Here is a 26,731-nt window from a genome sequence, read left to right as displayed (position 1 = left end):
AACTGTGCAAATCGGGATAACCTGGGAAAGCCAGACGGGCTTTCGGGGAGGGGGGGGCAACAGCTGCTTAAGTCCGTTCGCTGCCTGCCAGAGAAACTTTATCAGGGGAAGTGGAGGTTGAAATTTTATGGCGGCTAAGCCCCCTCCATCAAATTGCGAAAACAGAACCTTGTGGCACAGCTCAGGATGGATTTAAGAGTTTGCTCGGTGTTTTCTTGGCTGTGAGCGTTAATATAAAAATAGAAGAAGGATGCTGCCGTCCTCATGTGCCTCTTTTATTCCAATCAGTACGTTAGACAAGGGATCAAACTCGTACAAGAGTGAATTGTTTTCTTCTCAAAGTTGCTGCGGCGATGCCTGACGTGTGAGGGGATGTGAGTTTAATCAACTTTAGTCATAAAAATTAATTTTCTTTTCTACAAATTGATCATCTTGTTTCTGTTTTGTTTCATATTTGTGAATTCATTTCCTGCTGAAATAAAGAATATTCGCAGTGTCTAAGCTTCTTTAAACAGGCAACATCTTTTTGGGTAATTCAGCTGCTTTATTCTCCTTTCAGATGTCTTTTCATCTCCAAACTATTCTGTTTGTTCTGGTACATCAGTGTGTCTCTATGCACTGAGCCCGTTTACATTACACATGATGTATAAGCTTGAATGGCAGCGTCGTATATGAGACGGCTCCATTGTGACTCTCTCACAAAAAGTTGTCGCAAAAATAACGTTTTTATTTGCATTGAAAGTTTGTTAAAATTGTAGTTACAGTTTAGGAGTTATTTTTGTCTTTTAAAGATTGTTTTTATTGACTATAAGTAATTAATTAAACAGTAAATGTACAGTGAAAAGATTTTGTTTTGCCTGACAACTCGCAAATCTACTCACAGGAGTTATTTTTTGAGGATGAATGAGTTGTTTCTTGTCATATTGGTAGTTTTTACCTTCTTTTAGTTGTTCTTTATTTGCACTTCTTTCCCACCAACTGTTCACCCACTTCATGTCTTTTGTTTCAGTCCATTTTTATTTGTCCCCCCTGTGTGAATACATTCATCTCGTCTGTTGTAGATATTCTTCGTCCACTTTTTTGGGGGGGATTTAAAGCTGCAGTAGGCAGAATGTTTTTGGCATCATTAGGCAAAAATTCCATAATAACCTTTCAGCATATTGTAATTCAAGTGTTCTGAGAGAAAACTAGACTTCTGCACCTCCTCATGGCTCTGATTTCAGGCTTTAGAAAATCTAGCCCGTGACGGGAAACTTTGACCAATCACAGGTAAGTACATTGAGAGAGAGCATTCCTATTGGCTGTGCTCTGGTCATGTGACCGGTACTTGACGTTCCTTTACCAGATTTCACAATGGCGGCGGCGTCACAAACTGTCTCATTTTACAGCTAAACCGTGCACTACAAGATGATTCTGAAAACATCTGAGGAGAGAAATAGACATTAACGTAACAGAATATTGATTCATATTTGATCAGCGCTGCCTAGTTTGACCGTTTGGTCGGAGTTCAGAGTGATTGACAGCCGGCTCTCATAGACGGCAGCTGGACAGCAGACCTCAGATCAGCTCTGACTGCTTGTTTTCCTCCGGTCTGTGAAATCTTGCAGATGCCGTTAGGAGCACCGGAGGACACAGAGGAACATGATTTTTTCAGGTTACCTGTTTCATGTACTACTGTCACGATATAGCGACCATTTGTACGTCATTAAAGTTTTCAGAACAGGTTCTATTTTCTGCGTTTTTTCGCATCTGTCAAAAGGCAAAAGAGGGTTGTTTGACTCCGAGCCACCGTCCATTCCAGTGTTCAGGAGATAAACGTGTGCAGTGTTGCAGGCGAAATTATAGAGATGAACTTCTACCATTCATGAACTTCCAACTTGTACATCAACTTATAATGCTGCTAGTAACAGTAAAGTACAGTAAGACAAGGACGGGTTACGTGATGTCTGCACAGCGGTCGTGCACCAGACTTCAGTCTAGAAACGTCATCTTTAACAGGATGAATATGAAAGTGTTTCCTGCAGCCAGCTGTGTTTAGCTGCTGATCAGAAGCACAACAGGGAACAGAGCAGATAAGCAGATATTAAAATAAAGCACTTTATAAAAGTCTACGTAACGTCTCCGATGCTGGTGTTGGTGTTGTGTGTGTGAACTGGTCAGCAGTAATCAGCTTACGGTGGCGGTTTAGTTAGTGAGCGTGGAGCCGTCCTGTCTGTGGATCACAGTGACACACACAGTAGAGGATGTTTTTAGTCCACTTTATACAGAATCAGCATTATAGCTTCGGGGAACTGTGAATACCCAGACTCGTGACTCACTGGTTTTATGAGGTTTTTCTGGTTTCATGCAGCTGTTTGTCAGTAAAATGTTTGTAATCAAGACTTCAGCAAACTAACAGACTGATGACTTCAGTTCTCTACTGCTCATCATACAGCTGGTAGAACGACGACGCAGCGGCGTCTGTAGGAAAGCTTGGTTTGAAATATGTATACCTCACTTTATATAAGGTAATGTGAGTACAGTGCTTTTTGTATGTGATGTTTGAATGTATCTAATGTGTGTCAGACCCCAGGCAGCCTAGCTGGCGTCGTGGCGTCAGCCAACGGGGATCCTAATAAACTCAACTAAACTCATTTATTGAGACTTTTAGTGTCAGAAATGAGATGAAAACCTGAAACAACCTCTGTGAGAGGAGAGTTTATTCTACAAACGAGTGGGATCTTTATGACATCTAAAGCTCCAACAACGAGACATCGCTGTCCCTCGCTCACTGCCAACATGGAGGAGGGGTTATTGCACGCACACACACACACTGACCCCCACACACACACACACACACACACTGACCCACACACACACATCTCAGCTGGCATCTTGTCACAGCATGCAAACATGGATAAAGCAGAAGGTGTACGAGCGCATATTTTTACTAAATGCAAGACCTCATTTTTGGGGCGTTGAAGACCTCGGAGGGATGCTGTATGTGTGTGTGTGTGTGTGAGTGTGTGTGTGTGTGTGTGTGTGTGCGCGGTGCCTCCGGTGACTGACTTCACAGGGGGAAGCGAGGCTGCACACTGTCCACTCCTCTGTCCACACACACTCCGTATAATCACGTTCCCTGTCGGGCCCTATAAATCTGTGAGGGCCCAATTAAAGATGGCCTTTAGCATGTCCACCCCTACCAGCACACACACACACACACACACACACACACACACGCAGACACACACACGCAGACACACACACGCGTGTTGAAAAAGAAAACCACAAAAAAAACACTCTTTGCTTTTCATTGAATGTATATTTGACACAACAGACTGCAGTGTAGAACAAGAACAGAATAAAAACAGTGTAAAACTCATAAAAAAAGGCTTTGATTTTTGCTATTTTTGGGTTGCAGCTCACACACATTATGTGCAGCCTGTGTGGCTCCAACCTGGACTTAAAGGTGCAACTGTACGTGGATATAAAAAAGGCACAAACTGTACAATTTTAAAGAATATAAAATGATAAATTACACATTTGTTTTGCACCGTAAATGAGCTGATAATGATGTACTAAGCAGAAAGTAGTGCATGCAAATTAATCTGTAATTTTGAGAGATGAATGAAATGAAGATATATCAACAATTATGACTATTTTGTGTGATTAAAAAAAACTCATTTAACAAGTGCAGAAATATAAAAAAATACTTTTAAATCATTTGAAAAAAAGGCACAAAGATATTCAACAATTTGTTTTAAATGTACAACACTAAAAAGTGAATACTGTGGTGTGTAACGCTGTGTGGAGAGGAGGGGACGGGTGACGTGTTATTAGCAGTGTTGTGACTGCTATGTAAATATCTCATTAGTCGGGTTAATACCGTTCCTCTGCTCTTGGTTGTAACATTAAAAAAAAAAATCTAAAAATCTCCTCGTCGGTCCAGAAAGAGGCTGACGAGCCCATTAAATGTCAGCGGGAAAAAAAATTATGCAAGAGGCTAAAAGCGTTTAAGTCGGACAGAAATACCAGCACACCCCGAGGATTTGATTTGGGATTATTTACGTCCCTGCGATCGGGACGAAGACGAAACAAAGGAATAATAATTAGACCGGCGTTGTTTTGCGCGCCGCCCCCGTCCCGCAGCGCTCGCCCGCCGAATGCAAGACCCGTTCCCCCCCTCAAAACTTGATGGTTGTTGAACTTATTTTTAGTGTCATTTGATAAGCTTCCCTGCTTGCACGGAGACATCCCACTGACCCAGCCACTGGTCATTGTCTATACCGCTTCCCGTCAAAGCCGGCCGCGCTTTGTCAGGTTTCGACTCGAATATCCATTTTGCATCTGAAGTACGGTATCCGAAGTGACTGGATCATTCGAGCCTTTTTCTTCAGCTGCTGCCCCCTTTTCCTCCCCCACAGTGTTTCCGCTCACACTAACATCATTTGGAGATTGGCGTCGTGACAGCGCGCTTGACAAATCCACAATATATATATATAAATACATATATACCCTGCTTTGCTTTTTTGGGGGGTGAGGCAGTTGGGGGTGGAGGAGAGAGAGAGAGGGGGGGTGGGACATAATTTCTGGAAATGAACAATACTTATCCGTCCATCGCATCCGTTACTTTGGGTTTGCGTTTTGGACGTGGCGCACCGTCACCGTGGCGCCGTGTCCTCTTTTTCCTGTGAGTAACGCAGTAATAGGTCATTCAATGTCAAAAGACATAAAAAACAGACAGCCAGGTCTTCACAGGCTGCTGCTTGCTGTTGCCTTTAATTATTTTAATTAAACTTTGATATTCTGGTGAACTAGTGGGTTGTGACGCGGCCCGGGAAGCCCCCTCGGAGGATTAAGACGGTGGGAGCCGAGGAGCATTGCGGCGGCCGCCGTATCTATATCTTAAAAAGTCCTAACTGATGGGCCTGTTTATGGGCGGTGATGTGCTACGCCTTGCTGAGCAGAGAGCAGACTGCGCTGAAAAACAGGGGCAAAAAACACCAAGCGCCATGTCAAGGTCTTGAAGGCATCAATCCCTCAAACGTAGCTGGAGATCCTCCTTGGTCCTGCGGTCGAATAACGCTCTATTAATTTTCTTGTCCTGAGTGCATAATGAAAGGGAAGGTGTCTTAAAAAAAACAAAAAACACAACAACGATAAAACTACAGGGCAAAGTCTCGGTGCCGTCCAATACCTCGGGGGCATCCTGTCTACAATTTGTCATGCGTGTGCACTTCTCAGTGTTAAAATGACAAGATGAGCCAGTCAGAGGGCGGCCGGCGGGCGTGCAGCGCCGCTGAAGTTGGAGAGGATCTGTGATGAGACATTGCCAAGAGGCAACGGACTTCTGCACTTGTGAGGCCCACTGGGATTATTCCGACTTCCACGCCAACGGCAAACAGCCCCCTTCCTCCAGCTTTTTTTTTTTTTTTTTTTTCTTTAGATAGCTTCCGTCTGTGTCCGTGAAATTAGGTTTTTCACAGAAGGCACAATATGGTCAGAATATGTTGGGAAAGAGTTCTGGGATGCTTTTTTTTTTCTTAATTTAAAAAAATGGTCTCATATATAAAAAGGTAGAAAATAACTTAATGAATAAGATATTAACATTTCACCCGGTGAGCAGGAAACCAGAAAGGGAAACTTTGTGCTTATAGTAGAGCGGAGTGAACAGATAGTGGTTTCAGCTGCAGGACGGAAAGATCTTCAATAAAAACAAACTGGAATTCTCCTTCTGTGGTCCTCAGCGATCAGCACATGGTTGGTTTACACACCGTCGTCCTTCTCTTCTTCTCTTCTCTTCTCTCCTACTGACGCTGCACACGGCTGAAATTAATACACCGACCCTGCAGAGCACACAGAGACACAAAGAGAGAGTATTACTACTTCTATAATCAAAACGTTACTGCAGTTATTCAAGTACTACTGAGTAATTAACACCTTTTGTTTTACATGTGCTAATATTTCTAATGAACATCTCTATTTATTTCCCTATAATCTAATTTACATAAAAAGTGTAGGCATCATGATTTGATTATTGGCTCTTTGATAACAGATATTTCTATTAAAATAATACAATGATCTTTATTGTCTTTATTGAAATTTTGCAGGCTTCTCTCATTGTAGTTAAGAATAAAAATGAATAAATAAAAGCAGCGATTAAAGCAGAAATAGCAAAAAGATAGTTAACTTAAATTTGAATTTACACTTTTACATATTTACAGAGGTACAAATGTGGAGGTTAATAGATAAATGTTTAAAAAAACATATTTGTTTATAATAATTACAAATAAAATATAAAGATAAAAATAAAGAAAAATATTTATCCATATGTATTAAATGTCTTCCGATGCAAGTAAAATCAAACCAGGAACACAATAAACACAGCTTAATAATAAGAGGTCGTACATAATTAACGTATACAAAACTAAAAGAATAGAGAACACACTTTTCAGTAGAGCTGCAACGGTTACTCGACTAATCAATTAGTCGATCGACTAAAAAATAATCAGCGACTATTTTGATAATGGATTGATCGTTAAAGTCATTTTTCCTGCAAAAGTGTCAGAAAATTCTGTTTTCAACATCTCAATTATGAAGATTTGCTTTTATATCATATTCAATTGAATATCTTTGGGTTTTTGACTGACTAAACAAGACATTTAAAAACATCATCTTGGACTTTGAGAAATTGGGAAGGACATTTTTTACTATTTTCTGACAACTTTGTTAACTGAACGATTAAACGATCAATCTAGAAAAAAGTAGGCAGATTAATCGATAATGAAAATAATCGTCTACTTTAAATAAAAATAATTAATGACATCATAATTTCAGGACAAATAAAGTCAAACAATCAGCAGAAATCATATTTAAATCACATCAAATGAAGAATCAGCTGGTGAAGCAGCAGCACGATTCTGAGAATACTGACAAAAAAAAGACGTCTCACTTTCATCCCTGTGTGCATGGTCTCACCCAACATGTGTACTTATACTGTATGTGTGTGTGTGTGTGTGTGTGTGTGGGCAGCTGTCTGAGCGTCTCGGTGCAACAGCAGCAGCGTCCTGCTCACCAACAGTAGGCCGACTGGCACCAAGAGGGAGCTCTCGCACAGCGAATCCCCAGCAGCCAGCCGGCCTCCAACCTCCAACACACTCACATAGAACTCTCTGACTCTGCTCCTCTTCATCTCTCTCTCTCTGTCTGTCTGTCTGTGTGTGTGTTTACATGTGCTCACTGTAACCTGGTCATCACATCATGACGGTCTTTATTCATTAATCCTTTCTGGGAACTTTGGTCCTCTGCCTCCTTTGACTGTAAATATTTAGAGGCGGTGAGCGGCGTCATATCTGCAACAGCAGGAGTGTTACTAAAGGATCAGTTCACCCAAATCACAATAGAAAAACCCACTTTGTTTTAGTCACATCCATCCATACAGATCACCATTCAATGAGGGTGAATGGAAGTTTGTTACTCAACAGCAACATGTTTTCTCACAAACAATAACTGTTCTTACAAAGACAATTTCCTGATTCCTCAAAGGTTTAAAATCACAAGTGATAAGAGAGATGTTTTCTGACCCTGTAATGTGCAACACAAACATCCTTTGAGGTGAGAGGAAAGCCACACAATCATAGGCAGAAATTTCAAAATAAAAGCCCCCAATTGGCTTTGAATTCTTCACAGCTGTGTGTTTGAGTGCAGGTTAAAGGATCAGAGAAACCAGCTTAACAGAGACACATTTCTGCTGGAGAACCCGTTTGTTTTTGCTCACATAGATGCATAACTGAATCTCTACTAGGGAGGGGAATCGAGAACCGGTTCCATATTGTCCGATCCATTGGAATCGTACGCCTCTGAGATTATCAATTCCTTCTATCAATGCCGCCACGTTTTTCTGACAGTTGTGCGTTGCAAAAACTCTGAGTCACAACATCAAACTCAGCGTCTACGATGCTGGAAACTTGCAACAGGAAGGAGTCATGACGGAGAGGAAGACACGGTCCAAAGCGTGGCTTCATTTCACGAGTAAAGATGACAACAGTGCTACTCTTAATATCTGTAAAAATAAAGGGTGGAAACACAAAGCAATATGTTGAAACATCTTTCGATGCAACATGGGCTGAAATACTAGGAATGCCAAGTATTTGACACTCTACGCACGAGGGCCCATCCATCACCGAGGGCAAATATCCTACGTTATAATAACGTTAGCGCCACGCAGACAGGCTTCGCAGATTTATTCTTTGACAAAGAAAATTGTTTATTTTTCATCAGTCAGTTTTATATTTGTTTTCCAAGTTATATCCTTTATAGAAAAGGAGCATTGCAATTTATTTTAACACGTGCAAATGTTACTAGGCCGACATTCTACACGGTGTTCAATAAAACAGCTGAGTAGATACTGAAAACCTGTGTAGGACTTTTTCTCCTGTCACAGGAATCAATAAGGGAATCGATAAAGAATCAAACCGATAAACAGAATCATTCACTTTGATATCAATAAATCCTTATCAATCCCCATCACTCATCTCTAACTGGTATTGTGTAAGTGCACATGTACATGATAAAGACTTCAGTGTGCCAGGATGAGGGAAAAGACTCGTAGCGGTGCATCCTCAAAAATAAGACGATCCAAAGTCCCACTGAAACTGATATGAATCAGTCTGAATGAGACGGTGTGCTCGCTCTACAGAGAAAGAGACTGTCCTCTCACTGTGTCCAAAAAAAGATCAGGCTGCAGCGTCATATCACAAAAGCAGGACACCTTCAAATAGACTAAAAATGAGCCAATGGTGGTTCAAAATGAGGGAAACGTCCTCACTGACTAATGAGAGTAAATCCAACACGTGTAAATACGTCTTCTGATTTCCTCACTGAACATGATTTCTCTCAGTAACCTGGTTTCTGCTTCCTGCTCTCTGGATTTACACATTGATTCACTCTCATTATCCAGGCATGATGTCCAGAGACTCATCGTGGTTGTGGACGCAGTACGAGTGTTTAACTGATCACAGCTCAAGTTGCATTTGAGTTGATGAGGAAAAAAAGTAAATTTGGATTTTAATTTGGGTTTCAGAGGTATGACAGGACATTTGTAACAGGAAAGTTTCTGAATTAGCACAGAATTTGATTTTAAAAACATCTGATTCATGTGCTGAATTTGCATTAAATTGTGCACATATTAGATCTGCACATCTCTTTGAGAAATCCTTGCACGTTCAGGCCTCCCACAGCGTCCCGCTGAGGGACAGAAATGACCAGGATGTTGTCTCCAGAGCTGCAGAGCGACTGCAGAAGTCAGCAGCCGGTTCCTCTGGTGTGGGAGCTCTTACAGTATATCTGCACTACAGTCTGGCTCGGGAGCAGAAGTGTGCACGGACCGACTGTGACGAGGGCTTTAGACAAGCTGGAGAATCTTCCATTCCTCATTATTTGGCAGGGCTGGTGGGTGTTTGATGGAGGGGTGGGGGCTTCGCTCCATCTCTGCATGGTAAGCCCCTCGACGTGTACCCTCTGCAACTAATCTCACACAGTCAACAAATAAGGCACATCAGATGCTGTTTTGGCCGCGGCCATCAGAGCGGCTAAGTTCAGTGGATTTTACGGGTTTTGCGGCGCGGGGGCTCGGCGAGGGGAGAAGTGCTCTCCGCGGCGGGCAGAATGGCGAGGCGAAGCAGGGGGATCTGGTGCGAGGGCGAAGCAGGTGCAGCACAATACGGTCAAACCCATTCCAGCTCCCCTGTTCCCGGATGAGCGGGGCCTGACTTGGCAGGGAGCGCCGCCTTGTAACTGGGCCATGTTGGAGAGACGGAGGCCCACCTGTGCCACCCGGAGCGGCAGAACAATAGTCTGAATATGTCAGCACGGGATGTCAGTGGAATCTCATCAGACGGACGCGAGCGTGACGGCGGATAGACGGGCGGATGAGTCAGGTGGGGAGATGGAGAGGTGAAGAGACAAGAGGAGGGGGGGTCAGAGAGACTTCCAAATGAAGACTGTGATTAATAAGGTTCATTACTGACACTCCACCGGCTTCCTATTCAAACTAATGGAAATATATGAAACCCTGATATCAAACTACACTGATTAGAATCCATGTTGATATATCGGACACGTCCAACACATAATAGTAGATAGTTTGCTGTACGGCTGCACGATTATGGACAAAATGATAATTATTTTGATCAATATTGAGATCATGATTATTCATTGATTTTCGGTACACAATATTTTTATTGCACTTTCACATTTAAATCAACAGAGTGCTGCTTTCACTTTTACACTCTGTTATATTCCTGCTAATGCACAAATTTTTGCATCAAAATAAAACTTAAAATAAGCTTCTTCTTCAACTGAATTCAGTGCATTTTGCCCCAAAAATATGCGCAGATCGGGCATTAAACCGCCCCAGATTGAGGCCAAAACATCTGGATCGCGCCCTGGTTACTGGCTGTTAGTTTAGGAAGGGCTTGATTTGATATGCAGCAAAGTTTTCTATAAGAGGAGCACGAATTTTAAACTAAATATTGCATGTTCATTTAATTGTGGGAAACCAAAATCGTGATTTGCAAAATTGTGATAGTTTGCAGCAGAGGTATGAAAATCAATACTTAAACTAATGATTAGCTATATTATCAATCAACTCATTATTATTATTAGGGCTGTCAATTGATTAAAATATTGAATTACGATTGATCAGATGATTGTCCATGATTAATTGCAATTAATCACAAATTTTGTATCTGCTCAAAATGTACCTTAAAGGGAGATTTGTCAAGTATTTAATCCTCTTATCAACATGGGAGTGGGTAAATATGCTGCTTTATGCAAATGTATGTATATATTTATGATTGGAAATCAATTAACAACACAAAAAAATGACAGATATTGTCCAGAAACCCTCACAGGTACTGCATTTAGCATAAAACAATATGCTCAAATCATAACATGGTAAACTGCAGCCCAACAGGCAACAACAGCTGTCAGTGTGTCAGTGTGCTGACTTGACTATGACTTGCCCCAAACTGCATGTGATTATCATAAAGTGGGCATGTCTGTAAAGGGGAGACTCGTGGGTACCCATAGAACCCATTTTCATTCACATATCTGGAGGTCAGAGGTCAAGGGACCCCTTTGAAAATGGCCATGACAGTTTGGAGCGTTGTTTAACCTCCTTCATGACAAGCTAGTATGACATGATTGGTATCAATGGATTCTTTAGGTTTTCTAGTTTTCTAGCCCCAATTATTATTATTATTATTATCATTAATTAGTCTGAAAATGTCAGAAAGTAAAGTAATATTCATTGTCAAAAAATAAAAAAAATCAATAAATGATGATATGAGGCGGAAAAAAGCTGCAAAGTGCCACGCTGAAGAAGCTGGAACATTCTGTACAAACGTTGGCGTTTTATTGGATGAACTACTTAAAACGGTTAATCAATTATTAAAGCTGTTGATGAATTTTCTCATCAATTCATTGACTGCCCATTGCAACACTAATAATATCTTTAGTAAGACCTTTTTTAAAAGAACTCACAACGTAACAAAGAGCTAACATGCTGCCAAAAATCACAGGATTCCTGCACCGTTTATTACAAATTGTTAAATCTTGTGTTGTCAATAATCTCAGCGTCTGAAATAATCCTCTCAACAGGAGTCCCAACTCATGCTCATGTTGAGGAATACTTCACTATCTGACCTGAGTTGTTTTTAGCCACCTACACTGAAGCGTGTTGACACTCTCAGGAGCTGCAGAGGTCCACGTTTGCCCAGTCCTCACACAACATGTTTGTCACTGGGACCGCTGGCTTGTTACTGGAGGCAGAGCTCCAGAAGTGAAGTGAAGTAGAGAGAGAGAGAGAGAGAGAGTGACTGACTGTGTGTTTGATTTTCATTCTCATCTCTCATCGCAGCGTTCACACCCTGAGCAGCTTGAGTCCCCCTGAGCTGCAACTCTCTGAGGAGCTCTGATGCAGCAGCAACGTAGAGCTCCGACCAAACTCTGGGCCTTTTGATGTGCTTTTGTGCTCTTGATACACAAACATCGTAAATATTAATTATACTATTGTTTGGGAAAGAACCGTGTTGGTACAGAGTAATATTTTTCTTTCTAGTTGTTGAATATTTGAGTGAAACATACATAACAATCTCACTACAAATCGGTTACCACATGCATGGGTGGGGTTTTTAAGACCTATAACAAGATCATTTGAACATCTGGATCCTTCACTTCATTACAGAATATTTCATTTTTTTTATATTCTGCATAACAAACAGGGGATGTTTAACCCAATGAGACCGGTCCGACTGGCTGTAGCAGGTTCATTTTAAGAGCTAGATATCATATGAAACTAGAAAACCTAAAGAATCCATTGGTACCATGTCATACTAGCTTGTCAAACTAGAGACCTAGAGCATTCAGAAGATGGATGGATCAAACTAGAGACCTAGAGAATTCAGAGGATGGATGGATCAAACTAGAGACCTAGAGCATTCAGAAGATGGATGGATCAAACTAGAGACCTAGAGCATTCAGAGGATGGATGGCTTTCCTAGCTAGATTGACAATAAGGGGGTTTATGATCAGTTTACACAACAGAAGCGCTCGCCATCCAATCGCCGAAAAATGCAATTCTTGCAGAAATCTCCAAAATGTCAAAAGTTTTTGAAACCAAATCACAGCATGGCTTTTTCTACGGTGTTCCTCAAGGTCTTGGTGTCTTAATGTGGTATTTTGGAGGGATTATTGATCATTTTTAGCATCTCAAGTGGTATAAAATGGTTACATTTAGCACAAAATCTGTGTAACAAATGGTTTCAACCCAAACATTGCTATAACAATTTATGAGACATAATAGAGCATGGGGATGGCCGACATATACTACTTATCATCATGTTATATGCTATTATACACCACTTCTATGTGATGTATACTGTTGACCTGCTATCTCCCCCTAAAGACCCCCTATACGGGTCTATTGTGGGTCTTTCCAATTTCCTGCCCTCAACGTGGGACTTGGGGGGGAAAAGATCACTTGAGTGAACAAAGGCTGGAAGGATGGTAAACGTTTCAAAAGACGTCATACAGTACAACCACAGGAAATGCTGGCTGCATTCATGGGTTTCATGATAATTGTGTACAGCACAATCATTCCCAAACTACACTGCTTCAGCTGAGCGCACCTGTTTAAAAAGCCACATGTGCAAACAATCATCCAGGAAATGACGTAAAGTGAACAATGCCTCCGTCATTGACACGAATACAGCTAAAGATGAAACCTGAAGCGTTTGAAATGTTTGTTCAGAGTGCATGAAAAGCTTTTAGTGAGCGAGCACAGCTGCAGGTTGCAACTGGACACAACTTCCAACACGCCAAAGAAATGGAAAACGAACATTAGTTATGTGAGCTGAATCCATTCATTGTGTGCAGGTACTGAATCAGAGGGGTTTTAATACAGCGGTGGATGCTGCCCAAAGTGTCGGTTCACCTTAAAAACTCTTCGGTCATGTTGTAGTCTGGAAGGTCCAGTTCAGAGTCAGGCCATGGAAGTTACTTGTGTGTTTCAATGGATGTTTTTCTCAACTTTCCATCTAGAATTTAGAGAATAATCTAGAAATCTTCTCTAATCTATTAGTTCAACAAAACTACAAGTGAAAGAGGAAGTTGCCATGTGTTCGTCTCCTCTCAGAACCAGTTTCAAACGAGTCTCCACAACCACTTTTGGGAGGCAAATAAAAACACAGCTGATGGCGAGTTAACTCCCTTCCAAATATTTGTATTGGCTTGTCGTATTAATTGATTGTATAGTTTGTCACATTTATCAAAAAACACAGAAAAGAGATGCACCAAAGAAGGCACCCATTTTAGGTTACAGAACGAATCTCCCATCTGGACTGTAGTGTGAAAACACTTGCAAGCATGAGAGTTGTAATCCAGTTGCAAGATGCTTATTTTGCAGTGATAAGCTAACAGGCTTTGAAAGATTTTATTACCAGAACAGAGACTTTTTTTCCTCCACATTAGAGCTTTGCAGCCTATACAGTATCTTAGTTAATCTAGGGATTACTTAATCCAACAGCAACAGGACGACTGCAACACTCATCACATTACTCCAACACTTGTTGTGTTGTTCTGACAAAATGTTAGTGAGCTCAACAGCAACTCCATACTGCATCATATAGCTGCTGTACACTTTGTACTGCATGAAGTACCTACACAGCCTGTTCTCATACATCGTTCGTAGCTATACCTTCAAAAATGAATGCACTGGAATTCGGATATATTCCATGAAAGCAATTAGTATGTAATCCATGTAATCGTGAATCAGGAAGTATAAAGAGCAACAAACGCCGCGTAAGGAGGAGGTCGGTACGGAGCCCCTCTACACCGCCAGGAGAAAAATGTATTAACTCGTTCCCTCAAGTTAGTTCCCTCATAGTGCACTGCCTCCAATCATTCAGTCAACTCATTGACTTCGGATCAATAACTCATAACCGAAACGTTGTTAAAACACAAACGATAGCTCTTTCTAATCGTAGTAAGGTGGACAACGAGCTACAACCTCATTTTAATCAAAACGAGCCGTCCTCCGATCTGGACACACTACATTGGTCTCTATGTGCAGCCGGCTGTGAGACGGCTGGTCAGGGACCATCTACAAAATGCAACGCCGAAAAGAGATGCTATGAAAATATTCCATAACTTCACTATTATACAGTGTAGTACCACCAACATTACCTCACACATCAATGATTTACTCATAGTTGTACTACAACACTTAGTTTGGAAAAATATGCTTTGCATAATTTTGGTAATTTTTTAATTAATTTAGTTACTAACTTGAGGGAACGAGTTACTAAAACTTTCTCCTGGGGGGCTGTAGGTCGGGGTGGATGGCTGGGTGAGAATAAAACTAGACTTTCGCCCTGGAGACTGCTGTGCGTGTTCCGTGTGAAACCAGAGGTTAATGTTGGTTTATTTGTCACACTTCCGTAGTTATTTTAAGCCAAACCACGACCTTTTCCTAAACCCAACAAAGTAGTTTTGTTACCTAAACCTAACCAACTTGTTTCCTGTGAAGATGGAAGTTTATTTTAAAAAGACTGCATGCATGTAACGTGCGGAAATTGACACGTGTTGCTGGATATTCGTAGGAAGATGTGCGAAGATATCATACGAATCGTTGTATGAGGATATGTTGACCTACAGTATAAACTACTGCTACACTTCAACCTGAAAAGGGTTGAAATAACTTTTGGTGTCTCATCGGGTTGCAGAACCAAGTTTACACAAATCTTTCAGTGCTTTATGTGGCTATTAAATAAAGTACAAATAAATAATAATACTTGACTTCTCAGAGGTAAAGCAGGGAACTCTTTTCTGTTCAAGGAGCACACAATCAATGTTGTTGATTTTGGGTAAGGGCGTTTTCACATTAGGTGCGATCGATCCGTACCGTGCCCGAGTACGATGCGGAGCGTTCACACTGATCAATCGAACTGGACTTTGGGGAAAAGTGTACTCGGATCCGGGCCCGGGTCTCTAATGTGAAAGCACCCTGAAGATACTAAGGGTGTGTTGCACCTATAGACTATATATAAGAAGTGGACGTAGACACCGTGACATCACCCATTGGTTTTTGGACTGTCGTTTTGAAGCCTTGAGTTCGGCCTTTAGGCCGTCGCCATGTTGGTTTTTTGGAACCAGAAGTGACACGAGAGGGTGGAGCTAAATACAACCGCTGAACGCAGAATAAGACTTTTTTAGGGTGACCAAAAGGTTGAGCTGCAGTTTGCCATGTTATGATTGGAGCATATTGTTTTATGCTAAATGCAGTACCTGTGAGGATTTCTGGACAATATCTGTCATTGTTTTGTGTTGTTAATTGATTTCAAATAATAAATATATACACACATTTGCAGCATATTTGTCCACTCCCATGTTGATAAGAGGATTAAATACTTGACAAATCTCCCTTCAAGGTACATTTTGAACAGATAGGAAATGTGAGATTAATTTGCAATTAATCACGATTAACTATGGCTAATCGCGATTAAATATTTGAATCGATTGACAGCCCTAATTTAAACTGATAACTGCTGGTGCAATCCACCCTAAAAAAGTGTGAACTGTCCCTTTATCAGATTAACATCCATCCTCTGTGGTGGAAGCAGCAGACTTCTACAAGTTAAAAATAAATAACTCCACACTCGGTGTCATCGTCCCTCTCCGCGTCCCTCTCCGCGTCCCTTCCTGTCGAGCCTCAGCCACCAGACATGTGTTCTGTTTTACTCCGTGTCCTCTGCCACATATTGAACAAATTAAAAGTTCAAGTTGGAGGGAGAAGCACAGCTGCACGGGGACAGAGGAGAGAGCCAGGGTGTGAGCAATCCTCCCTCCACGAGGCTGCTGGCCCTCTTCACACAGCCCCTCGTCCACACACACACACACACACACACACACACACACACACACTGCCCACACAGCGCTGCCATCTGGCCTGCTGGGAAATCAGAGCCACCTGAGACTCGGCCAAATACATGATGCTCGCTGACAACTCAGGCAGTTCTTCTCATTGTAAATAGATGAATAAAGATTATACAAGCACATAAGGTACATGGGAGGAAAACATTTAGAGAAAAAAAAAAAACCCATCCCTTTCACTACTATGAAGTTTAACAGACATGCTGGAAAAGAAAGGATGCCTTCAGGAAGATAATTTGTTTCCTGCTCCAAAATAGAAAACAGTCTATGCTTGAAATCCATGTTATAAACGCATCCATGTTCATATGTATACACTAGGGCTGGGACGATACACCTATCTCCCGATTCGATACCATCACGGTAGTTGGGTGCCGATTCGATATGTATTGCGATTCGATATTGCGATATATTGCGATTTTTGTCAACTTTTTTAACACTAAACTATGGGAAAAAGTTGAATCAAACACTTCTAGGGACTTTTATTTTGGAAAATATCTAAATTAATACAGTTAAAAATGTTTGATTTTCAGCATGTATGTAGTCAGAGATGTCTTGAAGTCAAATATATCAGTTATAGTCTGTGTTCCAGTTCATCCCAAAGGTGTTGGATGGGGCTGAGGTCAGGACTCACTTATCAGCTCATTAAATGTGTGTTATCAGTCGTTATAAGCCTCATAGATGTGGGTCAGTAGGGGCCTGCTACACCTACTACGTTGTAAAAGTGAAATCAAAACTTAAAAGCAACACGTTTTAACACGTAAAACTGAATGAAACACAAACAAAACAGCTTCTTTAGGTTTAGGCAACAAAACCACTTTGTTAAGTTTAGGAGGAAAGAACATGTTTTGGTGTTCTAAAGGTACAGTGGGTAGAATTTTGCGGCATTTAGTGGTGTGGTTGCAGATTGCAACCAACTGAGTATCCCTCTGCTCACTCCTCACTTTCCAAGACTGAGGTTATGCCGGTCGCCTCGCTCAGAGGCCATCCTTACCATAATCATAGCAATCATAACTACTATGACTGCTAGAGGTCGTTGTTGTCTTCTTTCATTCCTTCTTTCGGTGATCGGTAAATGGGATTAGATGACGATACCTACTAATGGGTGTAGTAGGCCCCTTCTAACCCACATCTATGAGGCTGATAACCACTGATAACGCCCCATTTAATGTCCTGATAACAGTGTAAGTCAAGTTCTTCCACAACAAAGTGGGAATCCCATTCCTTTATGGAGCTGGCTTTGTTTACGGGTACATGTCATGTTAAGATAAGATAGAGACAAACTTGATCATACTATGCAAGATCAGAGTAATGTTGATTCAGACAGAAACCAAATCCTGAGTGATAACAGCAATAATAAAGATTCACCATCAAAACATATGATGGTATAAAAATCCAACCTCTGACTAGCATATTTATGTCTCAGGCCTTTCAAACAGCAACACAGCCGAGTCACAGTGTGAATAGAGTGGTGGCTGATGGGAAACCGGGCTCTGATGGCTACTTCACTGACCCTGGGAGCAGAGAGGGAGTGAGTGACAGCTTGCAGTAAAAAGTTATGCTAGCAGGCAGCAGCATATGGTCTGCAGACTGTCAGAGCATCGCTGGCTCCCGTTTCCTGCAGACAGGAGAATATTTTACTGAGTGGAGAAAAGAGAAGCTGGTGGTGAAGAGAAAGGTCGGGTGCTTTGGTCCCAACCATCATGCTAGTGTTTCATCCATTTCTGTTGGTTGTTTTCTTGAGGTTTCCACGCCATTTGGAGACAATGATGATCAGACTTCAGCCTGTGTAGCTTTCGCTTGTTGGTGCAGCACTCTGTTATTTCTCTTCTTGTTCGATCATATCAGTCTGAACTGTATGGGAGCTGAATACAGCATTAGTAGCAGTGTTTCCATTGAATTGTAAAGCAAACTTGAAGCATATTTTTCAAATGACGTAAAAAAGAAATGCAAATTAGGAAAATTTCCAACAACTGGTTTGGAGCGAATAAACTGGGCTACAGCGTAGTTTGGTCAGAAGTCGGTGCTATAGGCTACGTATGGCTGTTATCCGCCAGTAAACAGAGTAGAAGAAGAAGTAGACGTTGCAAACTGTAAACCAAACAAGTCAACTTGGTATCTATCCATCTAATGGCTGGTTCAGACTACATGATATCAGTCCCGACACGGCTTTCGTAGGCTGTCGGCTCTAATCGGGTACGACAATGAGTCATGCACGACAATCGATCGTTTTATCCCGTGTAGTGTGTCAGAGTGTCACAGAAAGTCTAGCATGTTTGATTTTTTTTTTGTTCCGTCATGGCCGTGACTTGCTGCGCAGGCTTGCACAATAGTAAACAATGGCGATGCGAAAGAGAAAACCATATTGGTGCTGTGAGTCTGAATTGTGAAAAGAAAAAGGAGGAAACATTTGTGGAGCTGTGGCAACACAAATCCAGCCTTTTTGATGGTTCCTCGAGGGACTAATGTACCGCTACAAAAAGCTGGCGTGAAATAACAGAGGCACTTCAGCAACCCGGTGAGTAGGCTACTGCCATTAGCATGAAGCCTCCTTCCTGATGACATCACACACTTCGTGAAAGCCAGTGATGATTGGTCAGGGACCGACGTCTTGTCACGTCTTTTGGCCATGTCACGAAGGAATGATAGGAATTTGTTTCAATTGGGCAAGTTTTTATTGCTCTTTCGTGTCAGCTAGTATTGGCCATGTTTCACGCTGTCTGGAGACGAAGACGAGCATTCGCGCATTACGGGAATATCCAAGAACACGCCGACAGCAGAAACAGCTGATCAGTCATGTGAGTTAAACGTTTCCTACGTCAGAATTTATTTGCCAAAAGCGTTTCCATAATCCACGAAGGCACAAAACAACTCAAGAAAGCCTAAAAACGTTTTTGCGTAATTGAGGAAGTTTTATCGAAATTTGCTTACTTCAAGATGCGGATAAAATTCATGAATGGAAACACGGTTATTGACTCTAATATTTGCATCCTTGTGTCACTGCATTTCCTGTAAACTGATCTGAGCAGCATCGAGTCTAATCCTAAAAAAACATGAAAAGTCTGATCTGCCTGTCCAGTTTGTATCCCAGGTATTGTGCATCAAGAGCAGGTTGCCAGAGAAAAGGATGAATCTGTTAAAGGGTTAACCATATGGCCACGTCACAATGGCAGCATATTATTGGTGACATGGAGTTGTCTGCTGTTGTGAAACAGGAAGATGATTAGAATGCTCGCTTGATTTCAGAACAGAACCGTTTACACCTCCTGATGCACGATGACCGGGTGGTTTGCAGGTTTCATTCCGTTTCCTGTTGCAGCATCTGTCAACCTGTACCTGCTCACTCGTGCAGTCATTGTGTGCAACACTGCCAGCTAAATGTCTAAAATGACACAGCTCTTGACTCTTGTATCAGCTGTCTGCTGTTGCAGGGATAAGTGGTATCTCCTGAAGCTTGAACATGGACGCCGCAGTACTGTAGGTGCAGCTGTTTCCTGCCGGGGCCTCCTGCTCGCTTCCACCCCCCCACCCCCACCCTCTCTGTATTTCTTTTTTTTTTTTCAGAGTAAGTGCACATCATTGGCAGCTAAAAGCTCTGGGCACCGTCCCTCTGGTTGTTCCAGAGAAATGCCAATCGTTTTGGCGTCGACGGGGCCCTCACAGACGGCGCAGGAAGGCACAGATGGCACTAATGGACGAGCAGAATCCAACCGAGGGACCGGGACAGAGCCACACCGGAGCGCCGTCCAAATAACTGTAGTGTGAATGTACTGTATGGCCAACGCGCCGCTCTGCTCTAGCGGGGACGATGCCACGGCAATGCGGCATAAAGAATTCAAAATGATAAAATAATCATAAGAGAGGGAGATCGTGGGAGGATCGGCGTGGAGCGGTGCCAGGAGGATCAGACAGAGGAGAGATTGTTCTTGGGCTGATATGTGCATGAAGTGAGTTAGACAGACCTCGTCCAAGTCAACCCACTCCAGCTAGACAACTGGGTTTACAGCTAATGGACTGACTGAGACGCTGTCTGTCAAGGAAGAGCCAGTTAATCGACTGCACCTTCATCTTCATACAATGGTACTTTTGTACGACGTGTGAGCCAGCCTGTTTTTACGACCTGTGAGGCGACAGACTTTTTTTTTTGTCGCCCAAATCTTTCCCTTGCATTTCCCAACGTGCTGCACATTTGAACATTTGTTGTGCAAAGCATTCACAAAAACATCCCTGTGTCTTCTTTTTTAACTTAGTAGTGCTAAGCAGATGCTTGTAGGAAGAACTAGTCACAGCTTTTTAGTGGTGCCACTGAAAACCCGTTTGGAGCTCCGTGTTCTTTTGATAAAAGTTTAAATACTTCTGAAGGGTCACGGTACCTTAAGTTTGAGCCATTTTCAGCCTTCTGTGTGGTTGCTAAAAATGCGAGCGGCCTTCAGAGCCGAGAGGAAAAGCAGATAGGTGGGCAGATTGGGAAAATTGTAGTGTGGCGTTTTAAAACTCTGCAAAACACCACAATGTAGATAAAAAGTTTGTCAAGCTGGCGATAGAAAAATACAGTTCAAAAAGCAGTCCAACATTAAGTAAGTAGCACACTACGGATGAAAACATGCAGCGCCCAAATTCCACCCAAAAAAAGGGAAAAAGAAGCCAGTTGTGCAGCGGACACACAGCTGTTCAGTGTCCCAAAAGCTCAGATCTGCCGTACAACACGTTCAGACAACATGTGCAAGCTCTCCGAAACAAGGACGCCAAACACAAACCCAAAATAAAAAAAGGGGGCCATTTGTTAATTTTTTCTTCCGGGTGCCACAGCGTATCAGCGTCCACGGAGAGCCAGTGGGCTCATCTGTACTTTTAAATTACGTGTCATCGGCCGCAACTGTCCTCCCAGAGAGGCCAGCAGAGACGCCACAAACACTCAGAACTGCACTTAAAACATAAGCTCACATCATGTCTCCAGGCCGCCGCGGCCGCCGCCCCGTCAACCAAACACTATACTCTGATATTCAGTTAAATAAAGTATGTGTAATATTTTGCCTGTTAATACTGCACCGTAAAATGTTTCTGTTTCATGCTAAATGGAATAAATCTCACTCGCTGTTGCTTAAACCTCCGGGTTTATAGATGCACACAACAACACTGATGATGAAATATGTATCAACAGCATCCAGGATTTCAGTGTCACACAGGACACAGAGCAAAATGTATCCCCCTATAGCAAACAATGTGTGCAGAAGAAGATCCTCTTTTCTGATCATGTGCACGTTCTCAACATGTTATAAAACTGCCATCTATATTATAAACAGCAGTGACAATGATCTGCTGCAGTCGGAGCAAAATGTAAACACCAAGTCTCACAAAAGGCCTCTCCCTGTGATGAACAGTCTTTCTCTCCCTGTGATGAACAGTCTTTCTCTCCCTGTGATGAACAGTCTTTCTCTCCCTGTGATGAACACAGTCTTTCTCTCACTGCTGTAGAAGATAGTAGATTTCAGAACTGGGTTTTTTATGTTAATTTGACTTCTGTTGTATAAACTAGCAGCTTTTTTTTTTTTATCCCTTAGGTCGATATAAACATCAACATGTTAGAGTGGAGAAAATTCCCCATGTAAAAGGAAATGATTATGTTATTGTTTTATTATTTTTAAGAACTACTGTTGAAGGTACTAGTAACTAACTACTGAAGGTGACCGGGCTTTAGTCGTCCAGGCCCCTCAGCTGTGGAACTCAAACTCAGTATCTTCCTTTAAATCTCTTCTTAAGACTCACTTTTATATTATGTTTTTTTCATAACTGATGGTGCATTGTTGTAACTATTTATCTGATTTTATTTTGTATTTATATGATTTTATTTTGTTTAGATTTTAAGTTCTGGGTGTTAATTATTTTTTTATCATGCTTTTATTGGAAAGCACTTTGTAACCTTGTTTTGAAAGGTGCTATATAAATAAAATTATTATTATTATTATATTATTACTGTCTCACACTCAACATGTGAATTTAAGGATGTTCATGCATGAGTCTATGTTTGATATATGTTCTATGCATGTACTGTATGTACATTGTGACGTTGGTATGTTGTGTGATGCAGCGGCTTGGAGCCCAAGACAAATTTCCCTGCGGGACAATAAAGTATATCTTATCTTTATATTAATATTAATATTAGGAAGCAAGAACAGAGTTGTTGGCGCCTCTTTGTTAAAATGTTAAGGTGATGTTTGCCTTTATGTTCAGGGACAGAATAAGTGTGTATTAAAGGTTATATTTTTATTCTAACCTTATAATAAACTTTGAAAACTTGATAATAAAATGTAGCTATTTGCTTTTCAGACACATTTATGATGTGATACGGAGGCTAAAATATGAGTTAAGTAGTTGTTTAAGTTGTTAAAGTTATGTCTGGTTAAAGGTGGGTGGATATTTGGGTTGTATTTATTTTTATCTAACCTTTATCAGGCAAGTTATTAAGAACAAATTTATATTTGCAATGGACACGTAATATTTAGTTATGTTTATTTATGAGCATTTGTTTATTAAGAGTTTGCTATTTGTTTACTGTTCATTTTATTTATTTATTTATTATTTGTTACATGTTCTAAATAAATAAATAAATAAATAAATAAATAAATAAATAAATAAATATATATATAAATAAATAAATAATAAATAAATCCATTCAGTGAATGCAACTAATGTTGCTGTAATTTAAGTGCGTGGCTTGTTACTACTGTACATGGGTTTTACTAGAGGACCTTCACTATTAGCAGCATTTTACCGTCTGCGTCTTCAACGAGACAGCCTTTAATATTAATCACTCGGAAAAACAAACTGTTTCCTTCCAAAAATAAATATGCTGAATATCCATGTGGTCTAAACTTTGTTGCCTTAAATTCATCTGTCAATATTTAAAAAAAGACACAGATGATTCAATCCTCAGGAAACCTATTAGTAAACAAAGGTTTTTTAAGATGACTCATTAGCAGCAATGTGCTTTACTTTGATGCCAGTCAGAGCGAGCGGAGAGATTTTTCAAGTGCTGAAGATCTCAGTTTGGAATGAAGCTCTTTGATTGGCCTCATTTTTTTTTGGAGAGCGTCCCTTCGATGTGTGAGTGTGTGTGTGTGTGTGTGTGTGTGTGTGTGTGTGTCACTACTGCGGTTCCCTGCATGGTTCCCCCTCTTCCCCCCTCCACCAGCGGCATGCTGGACGGGGTCACATGTGATCTGCTCTTAGCGGAGATGCAGGCCATGCGACAGGGAGGGCCAGTAATTGGAGTGAGCTGTCAAGACGGGGCGGTGTGTTTGTGTGTGTGTGTGTGTTGTGCACGTGCCAGGGAGGCTGCCCTCCTACAGGGTGGCACATATTAAAGTCCCTGATGAGACTAATGCAGGAGGAAATGGGTTTGGCGTCGCGCCCGGTCGAGAGGTGAAAGGGAAGGCTGCTCTGGGTCGACCCTGACCTGAAAATGAATCTGGAGCAAGAAGAAGAAAACGTTGATTTGTTTGTTTCTCTTTCATGTAAATTGTTTTTTAATTGTTCCACCGGATTTGATTTGCAATGAATATTCATATTTAAAAAAAAAAAAAAGATTTTCCCAAATCTAAAAAAGCAACATCTCATATTTGTATCATTACTGAATCATTGATCCTTCAGACGCAATTAGCGAGAGAGAGATCAGCGCCCTCGTTTTCTTCTTTTAAGAGTTAATCAACTCATTAAAGATGCAGATTTTGCAGCTTAACGACGCGCCGACACGAACTGCCAAAAACATGCAACGCTTTTCCTGCAGTTGACATGATTAACTACAATTACAGAAAAAGGTAAAACAAAAGAATTAATGTGTCTAATCAAAGACACAAAAGGAGATAATTGCGTCGCGGGTTGATGAATTAGTTATTATTAGTTTCTCTGACAATTGTGGTTTGTTTCATCTTCGCCAGTGCGTGAACATCTGTAGCTGCCTTGTTAGAAAGAAAAGTTACTTCTTTTTAAATTGTTTAATCAATTCTTTAAGATCTTTAAGGTCTTCTTTTTTTTATTATTTTATCTTTTGATAATTATGATAAGCCCCGTTTATTCTTGTTCAACCCAAAATATAAGGATTCAAGATGTGAAGTATGGTGTTAACATCTACTCAATCTTACTCATCTTTTGGTGTCAGTGTGAAAAATCTTGAAAATGACATATCATCTGTGAAAAAATATCAGTTTAAAATTGCATAATTCCTTAATTATATTAAGTGTTTTGACCCATAAATGAGATTTCCGTCATTTGAAAAGATGATGACTTTGTACCCTGTCAGGAAAAATAAATAAAAAGCTTAAAAAAAGCACCAAGTTTAATGCAAAACACACACTTTTAATGATTTAACTACATTTTTTTTCATCATTTTGAATATTAACTCTGTTGTTGTGCTGTATATTCAAAATGTGTTCTGCTTATTTAGCAAAGCTCATAGTTGATTTACACCAAAGGTTCTAGCTTCATAATTCACAACCAAAATCTGTCTTCATGTTCAAAGTTAAATCTGATTTTACAGCAAAAACTCCAGCTTTAAATCTCAACAGGAGAAAAAGTTGTTATTTACGAGGCTGTAAACTAACGGTGGGGGGAAATACGAGCGAGCGGCAGCGGCGGTGGCGGTGACGGCGGCCTGCTACGCCGGGTGGAAAAGGCTCGGTGATAAAGCATCTTGTTAGCTCTACTGAGGAAAATATGCTTATCAAGCCGCATGTTAATACAAGCAGTAAATAATGTGATCATCGGCCAGCGATGCTGGAAATATAACAGCGTGAAGGAGCCTGAAGCCACGCTGACAACAGGGAGGTGTTGTGTGTGTGTGTGTGTGTGTGTGTGTTTTTTAAAACATGAGCTACAAACTGTGAGAACTGGGTTAATGTGACCTGAGCAGTGAAGACATGAGCAGCAACACACACTGGGTGGACCGACAACAGGCAGTTTACCAAACACACGCATACACCGAGCTCACAAACCGTCATACAACTGTGTGAAGACAGGATACATCATTAGAAATCAATGTAACATGATAAATCAATGCACAACACAAACTGGTAACTGATGAAGTTGTTACTGGATGTCTGCTGCTGCACTGTGTTGTTTTCAGGTGGAAGTGAAGCCACAAAAATGAATAAACTAATACGCAAATTTGCAAAATCTTATACTGATCATCTTCATGCCATTTGTATACGTGATTCAAGCACATGTGACCGAACTCTGTCTGTTGGATGTCTTCTCTTTGTTCACGTTTCCTTGATTAATTAAAGGTTATTTATGCCTCAAGACTGCATCCCAGTATGACTACCCACCCATGTTTGCATAATGCACAAGACAAAATAAGCCTGGAGGACACCACAAGCACAATATCTTTAACACTGACAACTACTACTCTTTCTTTGAACTCCTTGTACTGGATGATATTAAGAGCTATGAAGCCATTTCAACCATTAGGAGACAGAAAGACTACAAAACCATCTCACAGAAAACACGGATGCACCACTGACTTATTAAGTTGTTATGGCTAACGTGTTATTACTCAATCTCCTTTTAGTCTCCACCAGCTCCTGAGAACAATATCTAACTCTTTAACTGCTGGAAGTTCCCTTTTCTTCACCAGCTAGTCGCCAACTTTGTCTGTTGTTTGGTGCTTGGTTGGTGAGAACCTGAAGGACTCAATCATACAGTCTATGTGCAGCCGCAGTCACAATAAGGAGGTCAACTTTGCATAGAGCTGCTGATTGATTGGAGCTCTTTAGTTTTGATTAAAATAACCACAAAGCTTTTACCATCCTGTCGCACTAACCTCCCATCTTCTCAGTTTACGGTTGTTACGTTACGGCAGTTACGTTACGGTTGTTACGTTACGGCTGTTATGTTAGCCATCAAACCATCAATTATCAAACCATGATCTTTTTTCTAACCTTAACCAAGTACTTTGTTGCCTAAACCAAACCAATCGTTTCACAACGTTAACCACGTGGCATTGTGTCTTTCTACAAACGGGCTGATATGAAATATATTTATGAAACGTATTTTTTGTTTTCCGAAACGTTGACATTGAACGTATCCCGCGGTTTGCAGAAACGTACAATTTTTTTTTTTTTTTTTTCTGGTGACTGAGTTGGGAAAATGCATGTAAACCTTACATTTAAAATAAAGCTTCATACTTTACTCACGTTTCTCTGTAACACTCACAGTGATCCTGAATGACTGGAGGGTGGAGTGAAGTAGTACTCCTCCTGTCTGTCAG

General features: G+C 41.1%; 1 protein-coding gene across 1 annotated transcript in view; it reads right to left on the bottom strand.

Moving 5' to 3' along the window:
* Window positions 1-3,279: 3,279 nt before the first annotated feature.
* antxr2a (ANTXR cell adhesion molecule 2a) overlaps window positions 3,280-26,731 on the bottom strand; it is a 100,871-nt gene continuing 77,419 nt past the window's right edge. The window contains exon 17 of the mRNA XM_037777582.1: window positions 3,280-5,825. Within this exon, the coding sequence (XP_037633510.1) occupies window positions 5,787-5,825 (39 nt within the window). The 3' untranslated portion in view covers window positions 3,280-5,786. The remainder of the gene's footprint in view (window positions 5,826-26,731) is intronic.

Source organism: Sebastes umbrosus, chromosome 8 (genome assembly GCF_015220745.1).
Source record: "Sebastes umbrosus isolate fSebUmb1 chromosome 8, fSebUmb1.pri, whole genome shotgun sequence".
In the NCBI taxonomy this organism is placed as follows: Eukaryota; Metazoa; Chordata; class Actinopteri; order Perciformes; family Sebastidae; genus Sebastes; species Sebastes umbrosus.
Note: the sequence above shows the minus strand (reverse complement) of the source record. Positions and strands in the feature narration are given on the sequence as shown.